A 17,570-nucleotide genomic window follows, 5' to 3' on the forward strand; every position below is an offset into this window, starting at 1 on the left:
CCGCCCACAGCTGCTGGCACCGGCGCTGAACGGCGGCAGTGCCAGCATTACCCACTGACCATCATACTCCAGCGTAACATGTGGATTACTGCACGTCCCCCGGAGCGGCAGGGATGGCCTGGGAGTGCGAGTTTTGTCATGTTTTAATACTTCAAATGGCTAATTACTTGTGTTGTGCATAAAAAAATAAAACGGCTGACGGCAGATGAAGATTGAAGCTTTTCGCTTCACTGCTCTAATGTCAGAGATGCGAATGACCAGTCTTGGAAGTCTCTGCTGTCGCTCATAGCTTCCTATGGAAGGCATGAGTAACACACACTGCAACAGAGCTAGTGCCAGGCACTTCACAAACCAACACCCTGCTTCCTACTCTCTGGGCTCTGACGTCAGAGGTGTGAATAACCAGGCTTTGACACATGTGTTGTCTCTAGTACCAAAGGCTACACACCCCACGCTGTTCAGAAACAAAGTGAAAAGGGTCGGGTCTGACACCGATACATGGTGGGTGCCCTGCGTCACTGGAAGAGGATGAGTTACTTCCCAATGAGGCCTCACTGTTCACTGGAAGAGGATTGGACATTCCCCCAGTGGCTCCTCACTCTTCACTGGGAGAGGATCGGTCATTCCCCAGGTGGCCTCACTCTTCACTGGGAGAGATCAGTCATTCTCAGGTGGCCTCACTGAAAGAGGATCAGTCATTCACACAGGTGGCCTTACTGTTCACTGGAAGAGGATCGGTCATTCCCCAAGGCGGCCTCAGTGTTCACTGTGAGAGGATCAGTTATTGCCTCAGTGGCCTCACTGTTCACTGGAAGAGGATCGGTCATTCCCCCAGGTGGCCTCTCTGTTCACGGGAAGAGGATCCGTCATTCCCCAGGTGGCTTCACTGTGAGAGGATCAGTCATTCCCCCAGGTGGCCTCACTGTTCACTGGAAGAGGATCGGTCATTCCCCAGGTGGCCTCACTGTTCACTGGAAGAGGATCGGTCATTCCCCCAGGTGGCCTCACTGTTCACTGGAAGAGGATCGGTCATTCCCCATGTGGCCTCACTGCTCACTGGAAGAGGATCGGTCATTCCCCAGGTGGCCTCACTGTTCACTGGAAGAGGATCGGTCATTCCCCAGGTGGCCTCTCTGTTCACGGGAAGAGGATCGGTCATTCCCCAGGTGGCTTCACTGTGAGGATCGGTCATTCCCCAGGTGGCCTCACTGGACTCTTTTAAAGGTGTTCTTCTTCAACCTGAATATAATGAGACGGGGTCAGGCAGCATCTCAGGCGAGCAAACACAAGATGATGGACGGAGCGCTGAAACTTTTCAGACACTCACCCCCAGTCACAGATCTGCGTTGAATCCATCATCATTCTTTAGCTCACTTTGCCACCTCAGTTCAGACTCCGCTATATGCAAATGAGTCTTGACCCTGTGCCTCATGGGAACAGTCAAGCCCAAACTGCCAAGCCATGCCTTCCCTGGACTGGAAACAAGCATCCTGGGACCGGTTTCAGGGTAACAACCCTCATCAGCCAGGCTAGCTTGAATCCAGTGGCAAAGGGAGCAAAGGACCCACGTCTGGGCATACCCTGCCAACTTCCCATAGACGTTCATGGAGATGCTATCAAAAGTGAACTTTTGGTCAACAAATGCCATGTAAAGCCCTTCATCTCTAGGATCAACATATGTCTCCTCAGAAGATGGGATCTAAAGGTTGGCCTACCGTGCCGATTCCTATATGGAAACCTGCTTGACAGCCAGAAGGTAAGCGTACCATCAGAAGTGGCTCAATCCTCGAAGCAGTACGGTAACCGGTGAACGAAGACTGTCCAGCCCCTACTTATAAGGCTGAGGGGTCTGTAGTTGGCGCGATCACTCCAGCACCCTTTGTGTGAGTGATGGGGATTGCCACAGCCTCTGGAGTAGGCCACTGCTTGGAACGGATTGAGATGTTATAGTGACCATGAGTGTAGTACGGTAGGAAGAGGCCTTGCATGGGGTAATCCTTTGACAATAGGAAGGGGTTTTACATTGTGAACTCTGTAACAAACACCATGTAGAGTGGCTCAGGGAGACACCAGGCACTGGGACAGGCAAGTGTCCATGTCGGGTTATATACAAAGACCACAGTGGGAAGGAAGAATGAAGACTAGAGCAGAGAATAACTGAACCTGGAAGAAGGAAATCCGGACACTGACCGGGGCAGAGAGGTACAGTCTCGAGGACAGGCTGCAAACACAGGGCAAGCGCCGGACACTGACCGGGGCAGAGAGGTACAGTCTCGAGGACAGGCTGCAAATACAGGGCAAGCGCCGGACACTGACCGGGGGCTGTGAGGTACAGACTCTGGGACAGGCTACAAACACAGGGCAAGTGCCGGACACTGACCGGGGCAGAGAGGTACAGTCTCGAGGACAGGCTGCAAACACAGGGTAAGTGCCGGACACTGACTGGGGGCTGTGAGGTACAGACTCTGGGACAGGCTACAAACACAGGACAAGCGCCGGACACTGACCGGGGCTGAGAGGTACACACTCGGGGACAGGCTACAAACACAGGGCAAGTGCCGGACACTGACCGGTGGCAGAGAGGTACACACTTGGGGACAGGCTACAAACACAGGGCAAGCACCGGACACTGACCGGGGGCAGAGAGGTACAGACTCAAGGACAGGCTACAAATACAGGACAAGTACCGTACACTGACCGGGGCAGAGAGGTACAGACTCTGGGACAGGCTACAAACACAGGGCGAGCGCCGGACACTGGCCGGGGCTAAGAGGTACAGACTCGGGGACAGGCTACAAACACAGGACAAGCACCGGACACTGACAGGGGCAGAGAAGTACAGACTCGAGGACAGGCTACAAACACAGGACAAGCACCGGACACTGAGACCAGAAGATGCATTGCTGGACTTTGTGGAATGCACAATGGGACCGAACCAAGATCATGGACTGGCAGAAACACATTGAGGATTAGGGTCATGATACCTTCGGCAGGCTGAAGCACTGGAAAAAGAAAGACACTGAAAGAAAAAACACAGACGTTGGGTCAGGAGCACAGAAATATTGTAGTGGAGAGACACAAACATTTGGACAAGGAGACCTGGATACTGGCACAGACCCACCAACATGATGCTAGTGAGGTAGACAAACAAGCACAGGGAGACACAAACCCATGGACAGAGAATCAACACAGCAATGTAAATAAAAGGACAGGAAAGCATGGACTCTGGGGCAAGAAAACATGGACAACAAGTGAAGCCGACACACGCTAGGCCAGAAATATATCCTGGTTGGAGCAAAGGTTGAATCGACATAATCCCGACCCTTCCTTCAGCATTGTGAGTGATATTAATATATATTTGAGCAGCATAGATGTTGAGGGTAAAATGGGGAGTTGGAACATAGAGAAAACATGTGTACTTTAGAGGTTCTTTTAGGCAGGTCGCTCCCCGTGACGCACAGCACCACCTGTGTGCCCGTGCCCTTAGCCCAGCTGCCGCTGCTGCTGCTGAAGGAAGTTCGAGGCCCTCCTCCACCCGCAGGCTACCACCTGCACCTCATCCCTGGTGGCCAGCAGTAGGCCGTAGGTTGCTCTGTTAGTGCACTGTGTTGTTGTCTCTGTTATTTTTCTCTTCTTTCCATTCCTCCCTTTACCCTCTTCTGGTATTCTGGGCCCTGTGCCCTTCTCTCCTTCTCACCGTTCCTCCCGTAGTTTTCCCGCCGCTGCATCCCCTGCAGCCCGACCCCTGCTCGCTTCACTCCTGCCTAGTGTAATTGTATTGCTTTGTTGCCACTGCTGATTTTGTCTTGTGCCATCCTGTGCCCTGTGCCTTTTTGCCTTCTGTACCCTCGCTGTTCCTCAATCCCTTTTCCTGCCACTGCGTCCCCTGCGGCCCTGCTCTCCCATTCGTCCGCTCCCACTTCCTCCTCCCTCCCACCTACCCTTCTTATAGTGGCCACTGGCGCGCCAAATGCACGCATAGGCCAAGCCTGTCTGCACCTGTCCGCGCCTGGACCGCGGCCAGCGCCAGAACCCCTGGCCCCCGCAAATGCCATGACGCCCGTCACCGCTTCAACTCCAGCACCCTCCACGCCGGATGATCACGCACCTCCTGCCTGGCCGCCCCGAAGCGCACCCAAGGACCCTTCTCCTGCCGGAACTGCAGCTTCACCAGCATCCGGCCCGCCAACCCACCGACCAGGAAAGAACCCAACTACCTCAGATGCATTCTTCTCAACACCCGCCCCACCCGCAAACACGTCGTTGAACTCTGGGACCTACTCGACTCAACCTCCCCAGACGTTGCCTTCCTGACGGAGACCTGGCTGAACCCCTCCTCGGCACCCGACATCGCCATAGCCATACCGGATGGCTACAAGATAACCCGCAGGGACTGCACCAACGGAATAGGAGGAGGAATCTCCATCATCCACAGGAACACTCTGAGTCTCGACCAACACCGACGACCCCCTCAGCACCGCCGAACACCTGCACTTCCAGATCCACACCGACCCCAACACCACCCTTGGAGGAATCCTCGTCTACAGACCCCCGGACCCTGACCACAGTTCAGCGACTCCATAGCCGACTTCCTCAGCACTCACGCCCTCGCCTCCACGGACTACATCCTCCTGGGGTACCTGAACTTCCACCTCGAGAGCAACGACGACACCTACTCCACGACCTCGCCAACCTCTGACTCAGACAACTCATCAAAACACCCACCCACTCTGCCAGCCACACGCTCGACCCCATCTTCTCCGCAAGCCCCCATGTCTCCTTCAACCACACCACCGAACTCCACTGGACCGACCATCGCTGCATCCACTTCACCTTCCGGAAACCCACCACTGCACCCAACAGATGCCTCGACGCTGCTGGAGCAAAGTCACCGAAGACCAGCTAACCACCACCCTCGCCTGGAAACCACCCTCCGACTCCGACCCCACCGCCCGCAACCTCAGACAGTGGATCGACGACTGCTCCAACACCCTCGCCCCATTCAAGAAACCCTCCAACAGCCACACCAGCAAGAAAGCCAGCTGTTTCACTGAAGACCTCCAGGTCTCCAAGCAAACCTGCTGAAAGCTAGAGAAGAACTGGCACCATGAACGAACACCAGACAGCTACACAGCCCACAAGAACGCCACCCGCAGACACCATCACCTCATCAGATCTGCCAAAAGGGCCTCCTTCAAAGACCGCCTAGACAACAACGCACACAACAGCAAAGAGGCCTTCAACATCGTGAAGGAACTCTCCAAGCCCAGCTCCAACACCAAGGACATCCCACCTTCGCAAGACCTGTGCGACTTGCTTGCCACCTTCTTCCATCTCAAGATAGCAGACATCCACAACAGCTTCAATGCCACAACCGTCCCGACAACCACTGAGACCTCCACCCCCACGACCACTATCCACACCGACCGCCTGCTCTCCTGGACCAACATAAACTATGACACCATCAAAATCATGAACACCATCCACTCTGGATTTCCGTCAGACCCATGCCCACAACACATTTTCAACAAAGCCAGCACCGCCATCGCACTCCATCTCCGGAAAGCCATCAACATCTCCTTCGAGACAGCAACCTTCCAGGAGAGCTGGAAGCACGCCGAGATCAACGCCTTACTCAAGAAACCCAAGGCAAAGCCCAAGGACCTCAAGAATTTCTGGCCCATCTTCCTGCTCCTGTTCGCGGCGAAGATCATCGAAAAGGCCGTCAACAAACAACTGACCAGCTTCCTCAAGGAGAACAGCATCCTGGACTCGTCCCAGTCTTGGTTCCGCAGCAACCACAGCACCAAAAATGCCCTCATCGCCGCCTCCGATGACACTAGGACCCTGCTAGATAACGGAGAAACCGCGGCCCTCATCCTCCTGGACCTGTCAGCCGCCTTCTACACGATCTGCCACCGCACACTACGCACACGCCTCCACGACGCCGGGATCCAAGAGAAGGCCCTGGACTGGGCCACCTCCTTCCTCTCCGACAGAACACAGAGCGTCCGACTCTTTCCCCCCCCCCCCCCTTCCGCTCCGAAGCCACCAAGATCATTTGTGGCGTACCCCAGGGCTCATCCCTCAGCCCAACGCTGTTTAACATCTACATGGCACCGCTCGCCCATGTCGCCCGACTGCACGACCTCAACATAATCTCCTACACCGATGACACCCAGCTGTTCCTCTCCCTCGCCAAGGACCCCCACACCGCAAAAACCAACCTCCACGAAGGAATGAAAGCCGTTGCCGAGTGGATGAAGAACAGCCGACTGAAGCTGAACTCAGACAAGACGGAGGTCCTCATCCTCAGATCCACCCCCTCGGCCTGGGACGACTCCTGGTGGCCGACCGCACTGGGAACAGCTCCAACACCCAACGACCATGTACACAACCTAGGGGTCATCCTCGACTCCACCCTCTCCATGACAAAGCAAGTCAACGCCGTCTCTTCCTCCTGCTTCAACACCCTCCGCATGCTCCGCAAGATCTACAAGTGGATCCCCACCGAAACGAGAAGAACGGTCACCCAGGCCCTCATCAGCAGCAGGTTGGACTACGGAAACACCCTCTACGCAGGAGCCTCGGCCAAACTCCTGAAAAGACTGAAACGCATTCAGAAAGCCTCGGCACGCCTGATCCTCAACATCCCTCGCCGCAGCCACATCACACCCCACCTGAGAGACCGGCACTGGCTGCCCGCCGACAAGAGGATAACCTTCAAACTCCTCACCCACGCACACAAGGCACTCCACAACACCGGGCCAGCGTACCTCAACAAATGACTCCGCTTCTACACCCCCACCCGGCAGCTTCGCTCCGCCGACCTCGCTGCAGTCCCCCGCATCGGAAGAGCGACCTCCGACGGTAGATCGTACTCCCACCTCGCCGCCAAGACCTGGAACACTCTCCCCATCCACCTACGGCAGACCCAAGACCTGCTGACCTTCAGAAGACTCATCAAGACCTGGCTTTTTGAGCAGTAGCCGCTCCCCACCCCCAGCGCCCTGAGACCCTCACGGGTAAGTAGTGCGCTTTACAAATGTTATGATTGATTGATTGATTCTGGTCCAAGATGGAGGGGGTTGTAGGAGAGTAGGATCTGCTTCACATGGGTACCCCCACTTTTTGCTGGTGTTTCACTGTTTTTCGACCTTAGTCTGGCTGTGGCCCTGCTAATCAGGACCAAAGCCTAGCTGCTTACTCTAAAATGGTTTCCATGTACATTAGGTACATATCTAATTGGATTCTGGAGTGCCTTATAAGCCCCTAGTATATAGTCTACTATGTACCTAGGGCATAGGTACCTCAGAGGCCTACCAGGGGCTGACGCATGTATTGTGCCACCCCTGGGAAGCACTCCAAAATGGCACCAAAGGTCTGCTACTGCAGCCTGGGTAAGGGTGTGCTTGCACCCCTTACAGTGGTATAGGCTACCAATTATCCACATATATATACAGACACATATAAACCTATAAGTCACTCCTATGGCAGGCCTTGACAATCCTGAAGGCAGAGTGCTTGGTTTTGTGTGAGAGGGTGCCCAAGCATGAGCTGAGCCCCTCTGCAGCTTTTGGAAATACTTCCTTATGGCTGTTCTGTGATACAGCCATACCATATACTCTTAAGTGCATTATAACCTCGTGGTAAATGCTAACTTTGGAATGGCTGCATCATAACATGTTGTGTTTGTTAAATGCTTTGGAATACTACCCCCACACCAGTTCTGGCGGTGGGGGTAGCATTCCACCCTTCTGGAGGGAGAGACATGTTCACACTGGTCAAACCCGGTAGGACTTTCCTGAGCCCTGGCATCACAAAATGGATGCCTCTGCCACAGACACGGGTCTAGCCCCCTGCTGCTGACCGAAACTCTGGCAGGGGCTGGTCGGGAGCACTCGCTGGTGCTTTGAAGTCCTGCACTGGGGGCACATTTGGTGTCCCTGTGCATAGTCCAGTTCAAACCGGTTGCAGGGACTACCTGCCCCTGCTCTGGCGCGAAACTGGACAAAGGAAATGGGTGTAACCACCCCTTTTTCCAAACCCATCCTTAGGTGGGGCCTTAGAGTTAGTCCATCCCCTAAACTTAGTATAAGTATAGGAATCCAGTCCCCAGGACTTTAGATTACCCTGGACGAAACTCTGCATCATATATACTGGACCTTCAATGTTCTACTTTGCTTCGAAGACTCTGAAGAAATCTACCTTGGGGTCAAGGAGTGACTCCCCTGCTTGTCAGGCACCAAAGAAGCAACTGACCAGTCTGCATCGCTGAAGCTCCCGCCAGACGCCGAAGTCTTTGCATCACCAGAGGTGGATTTCCAGACTTCCCCGAGGCTACCCTGAGTCCACAGCAAAGCTGAGGCCTGTGGTTGACGTGGAACCGTGACCCCTGGACACCGTGATCTTTTGCAGCAACAGCATCTTCCTGGTCTTCCTCGAAGTTGTGCTTTGGGCTCCGAGTAGCCCCAGCCTTGAGCACCTCCTGCACTGAAGATTGCTGGCCTCCACTCCACGAGTGACACGTGGGCCAGTTTCAAGTGCGACCGCTCGAGGCTCCTTTGCGATCACTAGCCCATTGGCTAGCAGGTCCCCATGAAGGCAACTCCTCTTCTACTTGGGCTTTCCTGGTTGCTCCAGACGTGCCCTGACTTACCCTTGCTGGGTGAGTCCCTCAGACCTTGCTGGTCTGCACCGCAGTCCTTTCTCTGAATTCCAGTGACTTGCTGTTGCGAAGGCTTGTTGGGTCCATTCTGGTCGCCGACACCGCAGCACTTGACAGACTTTGTGGGACAGCTCGAATCTGGCTCGTGGACTTCGTCGATGCCTCCTGGATCTTGTGGCTGAAGAGTCAAGACACCCATGAACTCACCTGAAGCACCCGACATCTGTGGGCATTGGTCCATCCTGCCCTCGGTCACTGGCAAGTGACCCAGACTCTGTCCCCTCTGCTTTCAGGTTCCTTCCATCCCAGATCCAGGCTTGGATCTCTTCGGACACTTCTCCTCTTCACAGCAGCAGAACTTCTTTGCAGGCTTCCATTGCAATCGACGACGCGACCCGACACCAAAAGACACCTATGCGCCCGGCTTCCCTGGGTGAGGTAACTCAAGTACTCCGGTGCTCCTGTGGGTGCTGGCTCTAGAACTTAAGTCCAAAAGGGTTTGGCCCTGACTCGATTCTAAGAGTCCCTAATCTCTAAATTTCCAACCGCGACATTGCCCATAGAATATAACGGGAACCCGCGGTTGTGTTCTCACTCTGCATACAGTCCCCGTGGGTCTCCTGTGTCACTACCATGGGTGGTTCCTTGGGGTCTCAGCGATTCTACAGGCTCTAGGCCAGGTGCCTAGTTCAGTCGTGGTTCTTATATCACTTTTTTGGTATATGGTTTGGTACGCCCCTAGGGCCCAAACCTGTATTTGTGCTATTACTGATGATAGCTCACTTGTAAACTAAGTACTTCGAACTCCAGTCTCATAATGAGACTAGAGGGGTGTGTGTTAACCTAAATACATATATTTTAAATATATACCTGGTGTGATTGTCCTTTCATTTGATCATTCAAGAGATTATAGACTGGTAAAACAAGCTGCTTTACATTCCTTCAAGACTTAGCTTGAAGGCTGCTCTCCATAGCTACCACTAGGATAGCTTTCATTAAAGGTTGTCTTTAACCATTCACCATAAGGGGTTGTTTGGATTGATACAAGGTGCCCACTAGAACTAGTGGACAGCATATATCAGGCCACCTTCTCACATGGGTCATGTATGTTGGAAGTCTACTGGGGAAGAGCTGTTTGACGGCTAACTTTAGACCTTTGAACAGAAACCCCCCATACTCCTAAAATAGCACACATTCAATACATTGGAGGAAAACCAAGCAAACAATACTATCCTCCAGGTGGGAGAGCAGAGGATGTAGGGTTACAAGACCTGCAGAGGAGGAGACAGATCCAGCACCCAACAATTAACCCTGAGTGAAGGTCTCAAAGGAAGGAAGAGAAGGGTTAACTAAGAGGTATGCAAGGGAATGCAAGGGCCAGAGATGCACTAGAGTGAAGTGGAAAGCCACAGCAAATGTGCAATACCAGGCACTGAACCAGTGGCAGCGGCATCTTTTTGTATTTCCAAACCTAAGTCAACACAAAGTGAGAGTAACCAGGATGCGACCTACATTCTGAAATACTAGAGTACTTATTAACAGCCAATCACTGTGCTCTGGCATTCCATCACCTCCAAGATGCCAACCTGGACTTTCCTGTCCGCAACCTTTGTGTGTCGATGTGTGAAGGTGGAAAGGGCCTGCAGGTTTCCATCTCCCAAATCCTAGACAACTGACCGAAGAAATAAACATGAGTAAACGGAACAAGGTCTCCGAGACACAGGCCCAGGAGACTATGGTGTTGTGACAGGGAGGTGAACGCAATGGTAAAGGAAGACTCAGAAACAGGGGGATGAGAACATGGACACCTGGAGCGAGAAACACCAACAAGAGGTCAGGGAGACTTGGAAGACATCAACAAGAACCCTGTATGACCAAGATATCAAGGCGGTGAGACTACACACCCCTTATGAGGCTCTGGTCTGCAGGGACCACAGATCGATGCAGACACCACCATCCTGATAGCTCATGGTACTGCAAGGCCACACCAGTGGCACATGTGCCCTCTACTAATGCCAGCTATGGGCAGTATTTCATCATATAGTTATTTACAAGTGTGTATTTCTATAGTGCGAATATAGAGAAATCGCAGTGGTGACCTGGACATGATTGAAGACCAGCATAAAGTCAGCTAGTGAAAGAACAAGAAGCTGGTTGTGGATGGTCAATGCACTGTGACGCTGTGCTCTGTAAAGAGCCGAGTCTTTCCTAGATCGGAGCAGCATTGTGAGGTCCTGATGGAGACGGGGATGTCTGAGATCCTGGGGGCATTGATGGGAAGCCTGCAGTCTGATGGTGTCCTGGCTGCAGGAGTGTGAGAGCCACCAGAGATGGTGAGCTTGTCTCCTAGACAAGTGGGGGTGCTGGCCGTGATGACTGGTAAATAATGCAGCTGCTTTTGAAGATGGTGCGGACTGGCAAGGGGAGCCGGTGGAGGTCCATCAGGATGGGAGGTGATTCAATGTATGCTTTGACCTATGGATTATGACAAATATGAACAAAGAGTCGTGTACAGCTCTTGATGTCAGTCTGCAGTAGAATGCTGCTGCACTCGTTTCACTTTAGCACGAGTCACCGACACTGATGTTCTATGCTTCTTTCTCAACAGTGCCAGGCAACTTCTTGAGTGAACTCCAGCACTACACCATGCAAGGATTCCGTGTGATTGGGCTGGCCTGTAAAACCCTGGAGACGAGGCATCGCTCTCAACTTGCAAATTTGAAGAGGTACAGTGAAATTTGCCAATATTTGGACCACGTACGTTCTCCACTGTGTTGCCAATTCAGAATGGTGTTTTCACAATGTGTAAATGTAAATGTATGTGTCTTGTAAAGCGCACTGCTGCCCTGAGGCGTCCTGGCGCTGTAGACCGCTGGGGAACCCGTCCTGGCTATCCCTGTGAGATGGTCCCTCCAGGGTATCTCCAAGGTGAAACCAGGCATCCCCAGCGAATGTGGGGGGGCCGTTGTGGAGATAAGGCAAGCTAATGCCCAGAGTTGCCGAGTGTGTTCCTGGTTAGAGTAGGTACCGAGGCGAGAATTATCGAGTACGTTTTGACCCTGGTCCACGACCCTGCCGCGTCGGGAATTGAACCCTGGTCCCTGGCCGATTCTCTGCTTCTGGATCTGCCGCCTCTAACCAGTGAGCCACACCTCTCCACAAAGACACTGGTGCCGTCTTTCTCCAGTGAGATTGAAAAGAGTTTATCACTAATTATTCACTTTTTGGGCTCCATTAGAAAAGACCATCACCAGTGTTTGGATGGAATAGCCCCTTGCTTTGGGATGGACGTGCACTCCTGCCCGAAGTGCCCACCTGTAATAATGTCTGGATCCCTAGTGCTGATTTTTGTAGTCATGGGTTGTTAGACCTGGCACCTTGGTGTGAGTCTCCCTTCCTCTTTTTGTCGCTGTGCCTCATGTGTTTTTATGGTGTTGGCCGCTCAGCGCGCGGTGCCACTGCCAACCAGTGTCGCGGTGCGAGTGCTCCCTTGTAAATTGTATATGTTGGTTGGATTCCATGATTGGATTGTTTTATTTACTATCAGACCCCAGTAAAGTGCGCCAGGAGCGCCAGGGCATGTAAATGCAAACACCGCTGGTGGGCTTGCAGCACGGGTTGTGCCACCCACAGAAGCGGCCGGTAAAATACGTCTGAGGTCTGCCATCGCAGAACCTGCGTGCAGTCTGGTACTGACATGCTGACTGGCAAGTGCCCACACTTGCCGGTCCCTAAAACCTTCCCTTAACTTCATGTTAGTCACCCCTCTGGTAGGCCCACGGGCAGGGTGCGTTGTGAGCCTAAGGTAGGACAAGCCTAGATGCGTGGCATGTCCTAGTAGTGAATTACCGCCATCTTGTTGTTCACTACTGCAAGGCTACCCTGTTCTCATAGGCCAGTATGGGCGGCCTGGATTATTACACCCTATGATCCTAACCGACCCAGGGAACATGGTAGGAGATCGAGTTTAGTATGCCTGAACACGGAATAATAAACTACATCTTTTCGCAAGGTTTATTTTAATATTCCGGGTTTGCAAATGCCGCTTTTAGAAAGCTGGCCTTTGCTTGCCTAAACATTTCAGCCCGCCTCTGCGTGATGTGTATCTGATGTCTGGCTGGTGTGAGTGACAGGGCTGGGGGAACCCAGATGGGCAGGGCTAGGTAGCCTGGTGGTGAATAGGATGATCGACAGGTAGATGGGTGGGAGGAGTGCTCCTAGGCTCTGAATAGGACAGTGCTCTGCCACCTCAATGCCGGCTCCGCCCCCTGTGGAGCGTCTGAGGACTCTGCCCTGCACTCTGAAAGAAGAAGCCTGCATCGCGTAAACAAAGTGCTCAGAAACCGGACTGGACTAGGCAAGGGCCCCCCTGGCCTGGGAGAACAAAAGATTTGCTGTATAAATGTAGGAGCCCTGCTCCTAAGAAACTAGATCCGCTTTTGACCAAGAAGAATCTCTGCCTGAGGAGGAGGCACCGGGAAAGCTGTAGGAGGAAGACTGTCCCTATCCTGGGGGATTGGCCTGCAGTGGTGACCTTGCTGCCAAAGGAGAGGAGAGAAACTGTTGCTGAAGACTTTGCTTTATTTTTACTTTCAAGACTTGTGCTTTTCCAAAACGATCTCCAAGGGCTTGGAACTGAGCTTGCCCCCTGAACTGAGCCCCAGGACCATTGGGCTCTACCCGATCTTCACTCGCCTGCCGCTGGACTGTGGTGTCCTTTCCCTCGCCGGAGCTGTGACCCTCGTGCCCCAGTCCCTCCCTGAGCCGTGACCAGGACTGCTTAGCCGCCCCGCCTTGGGAAGAGCCTCGCTCGATCGGAGCCGCTCCCCCTACGCTGTGCTGGGCTGCCCCTGTCACCTCGCTCGCTGGAGGCTCGCTGCGCACCTTCACCCTCCCGCCGGAATCGGCGTTGTGAGCATCTCCAAGCCTCGGACGGCCCGGACGTACTCTGCGTGCCCGGCTGCCCCGCTTTGTTCACCCGCCACCTGCAACACCCGCTCTTGTCATGAGCCTGAAGATCAGACCCCCATCGTGAAGTGTGGGAGCCTCGGATGCCGCCTCGCCCTTCTGTCGAAGAGCCGCTGGAATCCTGCACCTGCCTTTGCGTCAAGAAACAAGGTACTGTACTTACGAACTTGACCGCGAGCTCGCATCGGATCCAGGGTCCGCAACGTTCTGATTTCCCTGTCATCTGCCGTGTGCTTCCCGGTCGCCGCTTCAGCACGGAGTGCGCTGAGGCCTACAGTTACCTTGTGCCCGCCTAAAGAACTTTCCGTAACAAAGAGAACTTTACCGTATTTCCAAGAGTTGTGGCCCCATCAGTTCAACGTTACTGGGCCTTGTATTTGACGCTGCTGAAACTACATAAAAGCTTATTTTTATATACTACCTGATTGGTGTCCGTTTGTGGTGCATGCAAGGGGTTTACTGTATGTGTAATTGCACTTGCTTAACCGTGTACGCCTGAGACTTAGCCTAGACTGCTCGCGCCACGCACCTAGAGGGTGAGCAGGGGTTATTCTGGGGAGTCATCCTTTGCCCTGACAAGAAGTAAAGGGTCCCTGCTTGTTGTGGGTACACACCTGCATCAACCAGAGCCCCCTCATTTCTAACATGGGTGAACACAGATCATGCGTGTGTGCCATGACAATAGGCCTCTTCCACGGATTGGGTCTAGTTGGACCGGGAGGTTGCCCAAAGTGCTACCCTCATGATGGTGAAAGGTTATGGCCTTCACCAGGCGTTGGGCAGCACAATCGTGGTGGTGGTAGCATACCATGTGGCGATCAGTAGTAGTGAACATGACCTCTTTACCCTGTTTCACTGGAGCGAGGTTACAGGCTCACTCATGTGAAGTCCTGCTGCTGTGTGCTTAACGTACCATTGGCCTACATCAATTTTGTGTGTAGTGCTGCACAGTGCATGTGTGGTATCCATGTATGTCTGTCTGTGAATGATACAATACAGGGATTACTCAGTGCTGTGCAGCACCCTTGTAGTTTATGCATGTGCTGTGTGTATGAGTGCGTGTGACTGGTACAGTTCATAAAAGAGAGAGTACTGTGGAGGGCATGAAGGTGTGCCTGTGATTGGTACAATACATGGGAGTTTCTGGGTTCCATTTTAGTGACCCAGAGCTGCCTGGAGGAATGCGAGGAGGTAGAGGAATCCCCCCCCACCCCCCCCAGACAGATCTGTGTATTGCTGCGTTCCTGTACAATGGGTGGCACCCACACGGGAGAGCCAGGCTCCTCAGTACACTTCAAAGGGAGCTCTTTGATTCAGAGAGGTCACTTGGAAGGTGCCCAGGTACACCTATGGAAGAAGATGGGGCTAATAAGAGGATCACAAAATGTACGACTGGGGCACTGGGCTAACCTTTTAATAGACATATTACTGTGGCTAGCACCCAGGTGAACAGAGGCTGGCACCCAGGTGAACAGAGGCTAGCACCCAGGTGAACAGAGGCTAGCACCCAGGTGAACAGAGGCTAGCACCCAGGTGAACAGAGGCTAGCACCCAGGTGAACAGAGGCTAGCACCCAGGTGAACAGAGGCTAGCACCCAGGTGACGCTAGCACCCAGGTGAACAGAGGCTAGCACCCAGGTGAACAGAGGCTAGCACCCAGGTGAACAGAGGCTGGCACCCAGGTGAACAGAGGCTGGCACCCAGGTGAACAGAGGCTGGCACCCAGGTGAACAGAGGCTAGCACCCAGGTGAACAGAGGCTAGCACCCAGGTGAACAGAGGCTAGCACCCAGGTGAACAGAGGCTAGCACCCAGGTGAACAGAGGCTAGCACCCAGGTGACGCTAGCACCCAGGTGAACAGAGGCTAGCACCCAGGTGAACAGAGGCTAGCACCCAGGTGAACAGAGGCTAGCACCCAGGTGAACAGAGGCTAGCACCCAGGTGAACAGAGGCTGGCACCCAGGTGAACAGAGGCTGGCACCCAGGTGAACAGAGGCTGGCACCCAGGTGAACAGAGGCTAGCACCCAGGTGAACAGAGGCTAGCACCCAGGTGAACAGAGGCTAGCACCCAGGTGAACAGAGGCTAGCACCCAGGTGAACAGAGGCTAGCACCCAGGTGAACAGAGGCTAGCACCCAGGTGAAGAGAGGCTAGCACCCAGGTGAACAGAGGCTGGCACCCAGGTGAACAGAGGCTGGCACCCAGGTGAACAGAGGCTGGCACCCAGGTGAACAGAGGCTAGCACCCAGGTGAACAGAGGCTGGCACCCAGGTGAACAGAGGCTGGCACCCAGGTGAACAGAGGCTGGCACCCAGGTGAACAGAGGCTGGCACCCAGGTGAACAGAGGCTGGCACCCAGGTGAACAGAGGCTGGCACCCAGGTGAACAGAGGCTGGCACCCAGGTGAACAGAGGCTGGCACCCAGGTGAACAGAGGCTGGCACCCAGGTGAACAGAGGCTAGCACCCAGGTGAACAGAGGCTAGCACCCAGGTGAACAGAGGCTGGCACCCAGGTGAACAGAGGCTGGCACCCAGGTGAACAGAGGCTGGCACCCAGGTGAACAGAGGCTGGCACCCAGGTGAACAGAGGCTGGCACCCAGGTGAACAGAGGCTGGCACCCAGGTGAACAGAGGCTGGCACCCAGGTGAACAGAGGCTGGCAACCAGGTGAACAGAGGCTGGCACCCAGGTGAACAGAGGCTGGCACCCAGGTGAACAGAGGCTGGCACCCAGGTGAACAGAGGCTGGCACCCAGGTGAACAGAGGCTGGCACCCAGGTGAACAGAGGCTGGCACCCAGGTGAACAGAGGCTGGCACCCAGGTGAACAGAGGCTGGCACCCATGTGAACAGAGGCTGGCACCCAGGTGAACAGAGGCTGGCACCCAGGTGAACAGAGGCTAGCACCCAGGTGAACAGAGGCTAGCACCCAGGTGAACAGAGGCTGGCACCCAGGTGAACAGAGGCTGGCACCCAGGTGAACAGAGGAGTTTGCACTTTAAGAGCAAGCATACCTCAACAATTTCACAAACTCTTCTATAAATCACATTTGGTGTCTGGAAATAAACTATACGAAGGGGAAGGTTGAACCCCAAAAATTGTCATCGGATAAACATCCAGTTGGGCTCTGTGGGAAGGAAATACTCTGTTGACGTCTGCCCGTGACCTGGACTGGGGGTCAATGCCTGCTGGTCTCCCAGCTAGGTGAATTCATCACCCAGGGAATCCAGACCAACCGCCCTGGAGCCTGGAGCACGAGCTTGCGTGCCTAGTGAGGAAGAGGAGAGCATTGGAGGGAGCGAGGTCCAGTGGGGAAATATGGAAAGTGGATCCCTGTGGCGAGGTCTGAGGAGACGGCTGCTGCATCAATCAGGTTAAAGCAGGTGTGTAGGGGAAGTTCGTGACCCACGTATGCCAGAGGAGGGCTACCATGAAGTGAGCCGTGATTGTTGCTGCACTGAACAGGTTATCGCCTGGGTACAGTGTGATGTCAGCGAACCCGTATGCCAGAGGGGGCTGCTGTGAAGAGTATTGCCATGCCAAGCTGGCTGCAGCTCATGCATGGCAGTAAATCATTGACCCTGTATGCCAGATGGGGCCACTCTGCAGAATAATGCTGTGCCGTGTGGGCTGTAGCCAAGGTGTGCAGTTGTAATCTGGTGACTCCGTGTGCCATTTGGGGCCACCGTGAAGAGAATCAATGTGCCAATGGGATCGGAGTCAGCGTGCAGTGGAAAGATGGTGGCTTTTATATGCCAGAGGGGACCACCTGGACTAAGCAGGATGTGTGACCTGATCAAAAACATCATTGGAGGAGAGAGGCCACCGTGGTGACCCTAGTGGGCCTGAGCTATGACTGAGTACCAGGGCCCTCACATTTCCTCTCACTACCAGTGAGAAGAGCCAATGAACTTACCCAGCTTGGAGGAGCATCGA

General features: G+C 53.9%; 1 protein-coding gene across 1 annotated transcript in view; it reads left to right on the forward strand.

Annotated features, from left to right (window-relative positions):
* Window positions 1-17,570, forward strand: part of LOC146788628 (putative cation-transporting ATPase 13A4) — a 633,494-nt gene that overhangs the window by 488,792 nt on the left and 127,132 nt on the right. Inside the window, exon 17 of the mRNA XM_085635802.1 lies at window positions 11,277-11,394. Coding sequence (XP_085491928.1) covers window positions 11,277-11,394 — 118 coding nt within the window. The remainder of the gene's footprint in view (window positions 1-11,276; window positions 11,395-17,570) is intronic.

Source organism: Triturus cristatus, chromosome 11 (assembly GCF_964204655.1).
Source record: "Triturus cristatus chromosome 11, aTriCri1.1, whole genome shotgun sequence".
NCBI classification, from domain to species: domain Eukaryota; kingdom Metazoa; phylum Chordata; class Amphibia; order Caudata; family Salamandridae; genus Triturus; species Triturus cristatus.